We start from the raw sequence: 10,708 nt of genomic DNA, 5'->3' as shown, positions 1-10,708 counted from the left end.
GAGAGGTGTCCTCTCAGGTTGAAAACATGATGTTTTTGTTATTTTTCCACATTCATGGGGGGGTCTTGTGCCCCTAACCCTAGCAAATATGGAGGGACAAGTGTGTGTGTATATGTGTGTGTGTATGTGTATATATATATATATATATATATAGAGAGAGAGAGAGAGAGAGAGAGCGCTTGTGTATTGCCTTTTAAATTCCATTACATTTTAGTGTGTGTGTGTGTGTATATATATATGTATATATATTAATTTTAATTTAATTTAATGTAATTTTAATATTGTTTTTTAGGTGATTTTTAAACTTTTATTGTAATTTTCGAAATCTGTAAGCCGCCTTGGGTCCCTTGGGGTGGGGTGCCAGGCGGCCTCCAAATGATAAAAATAAAACAAGGCCTGTCCTTTTCCTCCAAAGGGCTAGGCCCGCCCCGTTGCTAGGCAGCGGGGAGAACCCAGCGGGGTGGCTCCTCCCACCGCCCGCCTTGCTCGCGGATTGGTCCAATCTCCCTCCCTGGGCCCCGCCCCCTCGCTCCTTTAAAGCCCCGCCCCCTGTTTCCCAGCCCAGCCTGGCTCTGCCTCCCTGCAAGATGGCGGAGAGCCTCCCTGAGCATGAGCGGATCCTGCAGGAGATTGAGAGCACAGAGACGGCCTGCGTGGGTCCCACCTTGAGGTGAGAGGAGGGGGGCTCTCTGCTTGGCTAAAAGGGAAGGAGAGCTCCCTTCCTGGGCTTGCTTCCCTCTTTTCTTTGCAACAGCAGCAGCGTCCACAGTGGTGACAGCTCCTTCCAAGAAGAGACACAACACACACACATATTTTCTGTGCAAGGACCCCCCCAAGCGTCCTCCTTTTCCCGGACCCATCCTGCATCCCAACCTTCAGGGAGGGACCCCCCCCCCAAAGTCCTCCCATTCTGAGCATGCCTTTGAATATTTCTATTGAGTGTTTTTTGGGTCATACAGTAGTAGTGACTTTGTTTTAATTATTATTGTAGCAATTCAATTCTGTTTCAATGTACTGTTTTTGTATGTTTTTAACTGTATGGTGTGTTTTTTAATGTTGTAAGCCACCCCTGAGTCCCAGCCTTGGGAGAAGGGCGGGATAGAAATAAATATAATGATAATGATGATGATGATGATGATGATAATAATAATACATTTTCCTTAGAATCATAGACTCATAGAGTTGGAAGAGACCACAAGGGCCATCCAGCCCAACCCCCTTCTGCCCTGCAGGAACTCTCAGTCAAAGCATCCCCTGAGACAGATGGCCATCCAGCCTCTGCTTAAAGACCTCCAAGGAAGGAGATTCCACTACACTCCGAGGAAGGAGTGCGTTCCACTGTCAAACAGCCCTGATTGTCAAGAAGTTCCTCCTAATGTTCAGGTGGAATCTCTTTTCCTGCAGCTTGCATCCATTGAACGTCCTCCATTTTGAGGTGCCTTGTCCTCCTTAGGTGGGGAGGACCTCTGTGGGGAAGAGGTGCCCCTTTCAGGCTGAGCTTATGGCTCCATGCCTTTTGGGGGAACTCCTGGTTCATTTCAGTGAGAGGTGGGTTAGCTGTCTTAGTTTATTTTGCTGTATTTTTTGAGCCCTGTTGAGCTCATTGTTCCCATTTCATTCTGATACTTCAACCCTTGCCTTTTGCAGGTTGCTCTCAAACAGAAAGGCGTGTTCCTTCCTTGTGTGAGCAAAAGGCACCTGGCCTTGGAGGCTCAGAAGCACTCCAAAATGAGAGGGAGAGGGAGAGAGAGAGAGAGAGAGAGAGAGAGAGAGAGAGAGAGAGAAGGCAAAGTCTAGAAATAACATAAAATTAGGTTTCTCAGACTCCTCACTTGTTGTGATGGTGTGCCTTCGGGTCTTTTCCGAATTATTGTGACCCTAAGGCAGCCCTGTCAAGGGGTTTTTGTGGCATGTTTCATGTTCAGAGGGGGTTTGCCGTTGTCATCCTCTGAGGCTGAGAGAGTGCAACTTGCTCAAGGTCACCCAAGGGGTGTCCATAGCCAAGTAGGGATTCGAACCCTGCTCTCCAGGGTTACATAATCCAACACTAAATCCAGTACACCGTACTGGCTCCATTCAAAGATATAGCTGTGTTACTTTGTAGAATCAGTAAACGGTGGTTCCCAACCTTTGGTCCTCCACATGTTTGGGACTTCAGTTCCCAGAATTTCTGACCATTGGCTAAATTGGCTGGGGCCTTTGGGAGCTGAAGTTCAAAACACCTGGAAGACTAAAGGTTGGGAATCACAGAGTAGAGAGATCTTGTAGTACCTTTGAGACTCACTGAAAGAAAGAAATTGTCAGCAGGAGATTTCCTGGACCTAAGTCTTCTTCCTCAGATACATTTGGAAGTAGATGAAGTCTAGGAAAGCTCATGCTGCCAACTTCTTTCTTTGAGTGAGCCTCAAAGGTGCTGCAAGATCTCCCTACATATTCAAACTGGCTCCAGTTGTTTATGATTAGTGGCTAGGGAGCTGTCAAATGGAGAGTGAAACATTTCTGTGTTAGGGAAAGTAACCTGCTGAGGCCAGGAGAAATGTCAGGATGAAATATGGGTAATGGGTATCTGGCATCACAAGCATCTCAATTTCTGGCTTTTCTGTTGAAGTTCTTCTGCAATCAATATTGGCCAGATCTTACAAGGAGAGGAATTTTTTTGGAGGGATGGGGGTGCCTTTCATGTCCCATTTTTATTTTCCTTAACACTTATAGGGTTTAAACATAGTGATCTTTAATTACAGCCTCCCTTTGGGTGAAGTCACTTTGCAACATTATGGGAAGGAGCATGGAGTACTTTTTATGCAAACTGCATGATGTGGGTGTTGGATTTGGGTATCTGTCAAAACCGGTGGGTGTGTCTGGTTACTTGTGTAGTTGCTGGACTTGTAAATCAGCTTCCTTTGAAAGTGGTGTATTTCCCAATTTTATTTGGAAGTGGTCTGCTCTTTTCTATAACTTCCATGTTCAGATATGAAAGATACACTTATTGGTGTCATCCTTTTCAAAGCAAGTGGAACAAACTTGTTGTTTTAATTAGTGATTACTTGTTGCTACACTATCACTTGGATGCATCTTTGCAAATAAAGGGTTGGCTTTTGGGTGGCTGGAACAATTTTTGGATACATATTGTGGGTTGATTTTTCTTCCCCCACCATTCACCATCCATTCATGCTTTCCTCTTGTAGCATAGAATAATTTTGCAAGAGGATGTAATGACATCTCTCAGTAGATGTTCACTGATACAGTACAATGACATTGCCATTAGGTCATCAGTATGCCTGTTCTAATATTCATATGGAAGTTGTTGCACTCCATCCTTAATACCTTCTTGTTGGCAGGGCTGCTGCTGCTATTCAATAGAGGCAGCAGATTTAGGATATCATGAAAGAGCAGTAAAATTTTATTTACTTTGCAATTGTTTTTTTATGGCCAGAGATTAGGAGAGATGTTCATGGAATTTTCTGCCTCATGGTCCAAAATAATGTCTCATGTTTTAGACTTTGTGTGTGAGTGGTGGTGACATTTGCTGCTCTCTCACAGGCAGGTAAAATGTCTTGGGCCAGCCTTGCTTTGGGCTGGAATTATTTTTTTAAATGAGGTGTTAAAACTTAATTAACAAAATGTATGTTATACTGTTAGCTGTGCTTATGGCTGAGAAGAAAAAAATACCTCATGGATCCCAAATACAAGCACATTGAATCTTGTCAAAATTTTAAACCAATGTTGCTCAAACTGGTGGCAAGTTTCATCAGAGGGAGCTTGCCATTGCCATTCTCTGAGGCTGAGAGTGACTTGTTTAGGTCATCTAATGTGTTTCATGGCCAAGTGTTCAAATCCTGTTCTCTAGAGTTATACTTGAATGCTCACACCACTGCACCACGCTGAGTATAAAATCATTTCAAAAACATAACAATTAAGATAAATAACAATTGAGATAAAAAATACAGCACCCTCAATAAAAAGATTCTCCCACAACCAGTGGGATTGACAAATGCCTGTTTAAATGAAATACTGTTATCTTCTGGCAAGAAGGGCCATCAGTTATTGCACTACACTCACAGCATTGCTATTTCCATTTTAACTCCTCTGGCAGCCTCCTGTTGCATTTTGGGATTTGTAGTTCAGTGAGGCCTATAAACTCTGGCTGAATATTCTAAATGCCCTTCCCTAAACTGCAAATCCCACAATTCAGCAGGAGGCAGCCAGAGCAGTTAAAGTGGAGTAGTAATGCTATAAGAGTGTAATGCGATAATCTCCTTAGCCTCTGGTGGAAGAAAATTCCACATTCTGGGAGCAACCAACAAGAAGGCTCTCCTCTATCTTTGCTAGGTTGGTCTGCAATGGTGATGGGGCTGAGAGTAAGCCCTTCCCTGAGGATATTAGGGCTTGGGTAGCTTCATCTAGGAAAATATAGTTTCTGCTGATATTTTGCAAGCAAAATTCCTGTTGGTTCATGTACAAGGTTTGGTGTGTATATGCACAGAATGCCTTGTCCACCTTTATGAGTGGGTTTCTCCACTCTTTTTGCACGTAAAGAATACAATATTGAATACAGACATTTATTTTCTTATAAAAAGCTGAGCTGTTGCAACTGTTGTGTTGAAGCTGGTCATGTAAGCAGGCTTAGAACTACAGCTTTTATGTTGACTTCACTGTAGAATAAATTATTACTCAATGTAAAGACAAATCCATTGTCATAGCCTTTCCAGGTATAATAATATAATGGCTTACTTATCAATAATGTCAATAATAGCAGAACTCTGCTGTTGCACTACATGCTGAATCTCCCTTATCTGGAATTCCAAAATCCAAAATCCAAAATTTCCCAAATGGATAAGACAGCAATACCTTTGCTTTTTGATGGTTCAGTGTACATCAACTTTGTTTCATGCACAGAATTATTAAAAAATATTGTGTATAAAATTAATTTCAGGCTATGTTTATACAGTGTATAGATGAATTTCATGTTTAGGCTTGCGTCCCAAGATATTTCATTATGTATATGCAAATATTCCAAAATTCCAAACACTTTTGGTCCAAAGCATTTTTGTTAAGGGAGACTCAACCTGTACTGGAGTTTGAAGCAGTATTGACTTACTTTGCCAAAATCAAACATGTTAATAGCATTGAATATAGTGTATTAGATTATCTAAAATGTGCAGCCCTGAAGAATATTAAGTCACAATTAGAGTAAGTCCACACATAGATGAATCCTATTAATTCATTTGGAAAGGCCTACTCTAGATGGAGCTAACAATAGTACTTGTGTGTGTTTCCATGGATGTGCCTTTAAGTTGCCTGTCGATTTAAGGCGACGACCCCATGAATTTCATAGGGTTGTCTTAGACAAGGAATAGCTAGAGGTGGTTTTGTTAGTTCTTTCCTCTTAGGGTACATTTAACTAATACCAACATATCTAATTAATCTTACATCCTTTATAAATCCATTTAAGGGGCCAAACAGAGAGGCCACAGTAACGCTGCTTCAGGTGACTTTGGAGGTATGTTGTTTAAATGACATACACATCTTGAGAGGACTGGATGGCCCTTGTGGTCTATGATTCTAAGTTGTGCCAAAGCTGTGCTCCAGTCCTTAGGACTGGAGCGTGGCTTTGGTGCTGGTTCTGGCCTCTTAGGATACATGCATCATTTAAACATCATACCTCCAAAGTGACCTGAAGCAGCTTTATTTTGGCTTGTCTGTTCGGGCCCTAAGTCCTTTAAAATAGGCATTAAAGTTTCCCACTAATATTTAACATGTTTATGCATTTGATACTGCATGAATAAAAAGTTCTTTAAGGTTCTCAAAATATTTTCTGTGCTACAATAAAGATAGTATTTGGAATATGGGCTAAACACATTCAAGGTAGTTTTAATCTGAGTAGCATTTAGCAGATTGAGAAAGGATACTTATTATTATTATTATTAACCTTTATTTATATAGCGCTGTAAATTTACTTATTAATGAAAATCTAGATTGCTAGTACTGGGTATAGATTGTAGTTCCATACGTGCTTCCTGGAAATAAACCCCAATGAACTCAATGGGACTTACTACTGAAAAGACTTACATAGGAAGAATACAAGACTTGCATTGTACAGAAAGTATAAAAAGGCTTGCACTGGAAGTATATTATGTAATGAGATGTTTGTTTCAAAGACTGAAACATTGTCTTCATTAATTTTGTAACTGTGTTCATAGTGCAAGTGTGGGCAACTGTGGAAGACTAGGCAGCCATTTTGTAACATTTTGAGACAAAACACTTTGGGGGGGACTTTTTACAACATTTAATTTAACCCCTGGGAGTGGTCCAGGCAGACTCAGACATGGTGGAAATGCCCTCTACATCACCTAGAGATCATTTTGAGGGCATTTTAGAGCAATTTTTGTTTAACCTTGGAGACGACAAAAAAGGCCATGGAGGGCTGCTTTGCTCACCCCTAGTATAGTGACTTTGCAAAAGGAATACTTATATATTTAAAACTGTAGCACGGGGAAGATAACTGAACAAGAGATAATGACCTTCCACCCATACTTGTTCTTCAATTCTATGTTTACTTTGAGGTCTAGGGTCTCACCTATGTATTGAGCACTTCTTAAGTTTACTATTCAGCAACCTTGTATAGAGGAATAAAGTAAGCATCTAATGCAGCTCTAGCTGTGTGAGGCCTAACCTAAACTTTCAGGAACTAGGGTAATTATTAATTCTTTGGAGAGCTACTTTCAGTGTTTTTGTGTTTGTTTTTTTCTGGCTTCTTCCCAGTAAGCCCCTGAGATACTTGCCTTCTTTAGTTCTAGTTGTGAAAATGTTGTCCCTTTCACAGCCTTGTAAGTAAATCCAGAAATATGACTAACCTGCTGTGGTCTGGAAGAGAAGGGCATTTTTATGCTGTATAAAGAGGAGAGTGCATCCTTTTAACAACTGCTTGGTTTTGGTGTTGGGCACAGAGGAGGGACTGAGAGCTCCTTTTCTCCTCAGCAGTTTGCTCACCCATCTGCAAAGATTGCTGGGGGCCTTTCACACTACACAATGGTGATTTCACTTTAACTGCCATGGTAGCATCCTGTGAAACTCTGTAGTTTGGTGAAGGGTTAGAACTATCTGGCAGAGAATTCTAGATACCTCTCATTAAACTCCAGATTCCAGGATTCTATAAGAGGGAACTTTGGCGGTTGAAATGGAACCATAATGATATAATTGCATAGTATGCAATGGTCCCTGGTCACCTCTGGTTTACAGGATAGTGACCTTGTAAATGTAGAATTCAAAGACATAACTGTGTTAGTCTGGAAAATCGGTATGCAAACGGATCTTGCAATACCTTTGAGACTGAGAGGTAGAAGTTCATAACATGAGCTTTCATAGGCTTGAGCCTACTTCCTCAGATGCATTTCCTCAGGTGCATCCTAGGAAGTAGGTTCAAGTCTACGAAAGTTCATGCTGCCAATTTCTATCTTTCAGTTAGTCTCAAAGGTGCTGCACGGTCATTTATATATTTATTTATTTGTAGTATTTATACCCCGCTCTTCAGCCACAAAGGCTCTCAGAGCAGCTTACTTTTTTTAAAAAAAATTAGACATTTAAAATTTGAAATGTCTTTGCATATTGTACATTTAGACCACAGTTTAAGTCTCTAGAAGACAGACAAATGGGTCCTTGAGCAAATCAGGTGGAAAATACCCCTGGAGACCAAGATGATTAAGTTGAGGCTGTCATACTTTGACCACTTGAAAAGGCATAACACATTGGAAAAGACAATAATGCTGGGAAAGGTTGAGGGCAGAAGGAAAGGTAGACCACACACCAGATGGCTAGGCTCAAATAGGGAGGACATAGGCAGGGGTTTGCAGGAAATGAGCAGAGCAGTGGAGGACAGGGAGATTTGGAGATGTTTCTTCCACAGGATTGCCATGAACCGAAGTCAACTCGAGGGCAGTTAACAACAACAACAAAGACTAGAAAATCATTTAAGACTATACGTTTGCTACTGACATATGAATTAAAATTGTTTTATAGGTCTTCAAAGGACTTTTCATGTTAAAGCTTTAAAAAAAGCTTGTGAACATTCAGTGAAACTGAATCTGGGTTGTTGGAGCATAATATAAGAATAATAATTATTTTTTAAAACATGAATATGAGTGTATAGATGTTAGAAAGGGTAGAGGTTTTCCCTTATCTCAAATATGTGTGCCTCCTTTGAATGTTTCTATATGCAAGTTATGTAGCAATTATATTGTGAAATGGAATATTACACCACATTATAAGTTCAGAAGAGAAGCTTGTGTTTAAGGCATATGCATTTGTTTCTTTTGATGAAGTTGGAGTGCTTATGAAGAAGTATGTGCATGGTCGCCATCTTTGGCTCTAGTAAAGAAACAGTTGTGCTAAATAACAGTAGTACTAGGATTACTTGAACAGAAGATTAATCTATACCAGACTGGTGTATCTGAGAAGTCGAGCAATTAGATTTACCTCTTGGGATGTTGCTACTATTTTCTATTTCTCCATGGTTTCATCACTTACAGCATCCAGTATAGTGTTCACAACCACTCTGTTGATTTCATCATCTGAGGCCTGTCTTACAGTGAAGCAAACTTCATGAGTGTTCTGTGCCCACTTTATGCCTGCGTTGTTCAGAACTGACTTAATACCATAGAGAGAATCAACCGTGTACTCATATTTTCTTTTGAAGCTTATTTGGGTGGATTTAAGCTGTGTTAAGCTCTGGAATCCCTTCAGATCTCAGCAGTGTAGCACTGCTTTCTTTAGTGAAACTGAGAGTACCATCAGAAATAACGATGGATTTGAAACTGATCAGAAAACTTTTAAAATCTAGGAATGATAAGAAAGAAAAGGTGTAATTTATATCCCCTTCTTTAAAGTGGTACCAGAAGAATATAAAAATGTAACAAGGTGTGCTAGAATTAGAAATGGGAGGATATCCTTTTACTTGGCAATCACTATTTGGATAATACACCACTTGTTCTCTTTTCTTTCATGCTCTTGTTTGAAATTGAGGTTTCAGTCCTGTATATGTGTGTGTGTGTGTGTGTGTGTGTGTGTGGGCATGCGCGCAAGTGCACCTTCAATTTGCCTGTTGATTTGAGGTGATCTCATGTAGTTCATAGGGTTTTTCGTAGGCAAGGAATGCTCAGAAGTGGTTTTGCCAGTTCCTTCCTCTGAAATACAGCCTATAGCACCTGATATTGGTTGACAGTCTCCCTTCCAAGTAGTAACCAGGACTGATCCTGCTTAGCTTTCAAAATTAAACAGGACTTGGTGCTTTTAGGGTATTACTTATATAGGAGAAAATTCCTTTCAACAACATAACATTTGTTTTAAGTAAACTTGCATAGCATTGTGCTGTCTGCGAGAGATACCAAAACACAATAGAAACTGCTTCTTCTATTTCTGCTCCTCAACTAATTTGCAGAATAGAAACCTTGGTTACCAATATACATTACTGGCCCAATTATGTAACTCCTCTACATCTAAGCTGACTACTGTAGCTACATGAGAACCAAGAACTTTGATATGGAAGAGCAAGGGGTTAGTCACATAGGCTTATATTAAAAGGCCTAGCATATCATTTGGGTAATGGTCTTCAAAAATAATGCTCTTTCTTTCAAAAATGAACAGTATTATTTCAGAGATTTGAGGTATTTTTTCTTTGCCCTCATAATCACTGGTAAGTGCTAGGAATGGCATTCATAGCTTGCAAGTTTCAACATGGAGTCTTTCTGCATTTGATTTTCAAGGCATCTGGTTATGGTAGAAAGTATCTTTTTGCAAGCGCTGTCCATTACAGTTGATATATGGAAACTATCCTTTCCATGGCAGGTAGGATATATTTCTAGTTGTACATTTCCCGTCTATAAATATACCTACAGCTTTCTTGCCTATTCAATCTTGGTTTTCATTGGCAAGCAGAGGGTAGGCATGTCACCCACACTCATGAGATGTTCTGCAAGGATCTCTAGCTACTTCTTACACAAGGCTTTTTCTGCTATCCTTCTGTCTTGTGTAGAATCTTTTTCTCTTAGCTTTAAAGGTGGAACTGACTTTTTGTGCCAGAGTAGTCAAAAAGATGTTCTTTTGGACTGTTAGGAGTTATACAGCTGAACCCATGCTTTTAACTGCTATAGTACAGAATAGTATATGAGAAAATTCTAGGCTCTTTGTCAAATGCATAACTAATGTTTGTGATCTGAGTGATGTAAATCTCTTGGCTTCTTTAGCATATTGAATTCTGTAGAATACTAGCCAGCATATTTTAAGAGTTTTCTTAAGAAAAGGTGTTTTTTTCTCAGGTTCAGCTATTTTGGTGATAAAGGTTAGCAGCAATCTTGCAGGGTAAACTTCCTAAAGATGCATGCAAGCTGTCATGAACCAAAGTGTAACTGTGCAATTTGAAGATAAAATTAGAGCGAGTTATACTGGCTGTGAGAGGTTATTTTTAAATGTTATGATTAAATTTATTTGGTTTTTAAAACTTTAAAAGGTATGGGTATTTGTAAAAAGTTGTAGACTGGATACATCTGGACTGGAAAGAGATATTGATCATGTCCTTTCAGATTTTATACTGGATTAAATTAAACTGAACTGGAGAGCTAGTATAAAAAAATCTCTTTGTATGAGGAGGGGACAAAAAATATTCTGTGATGAATAAAATGCGTGTGGATCTCCAAAACAAAATCTGAAAGAGTGG

The 10,708-nt window shown here is 39.9% G+C and overlaps 1 protein-coding gene across 4 annotated transcripts in view; it reads left to right on the top strand.

Moving 5' to 3' along the window:
• Nucleotides 1–10,708, top strand: part of EXOC6 (exocyst complex component 6) — a 163,467-nt gene that overhangs the window by 25,990 nt on the left and 126,769 nt on the right. For 2 of the 4 annotated variants that reach the window (XM_042459266.1, XM_042459269.1), the window contains exon 1: nt 556–670. The exons of the other annotated variants lie outside the window; for them this stretch is intronic. In XM_042459266.1, coding sequence (XP_042315200.1) covers nt 588–670 — 83 coding nt within the window. In that variant the 5' untranslated portion in view covers nt 556–587. Of the gene's footprint in view, nt 1–555; nt 671–10,708 lie in introns of those variants that run through there. 4 annotated transcript variants of the gene reach the window in all.

This window comes from Sceloporus undulatus, chromosome 3, assembly GCF_019175285.1.
Source record: "Sceloporus undulatus isolate JIND9_A2432 ecotype Alabama chromosome 3, SceUnd_v1.1, whole genome shotgun sequence".
In the NCBI taxonomy this organism is placed as follows: domain Eukaryota; kingdom Metazoa; phylum Chordata; class Lepidosauria; order Squamata; family Phrynosomatidae; genus Sceloporus; species Sceloporus undulatus.
This window is presented reverse-complemented; position numbering and strand designations above follow the sequence as displayed.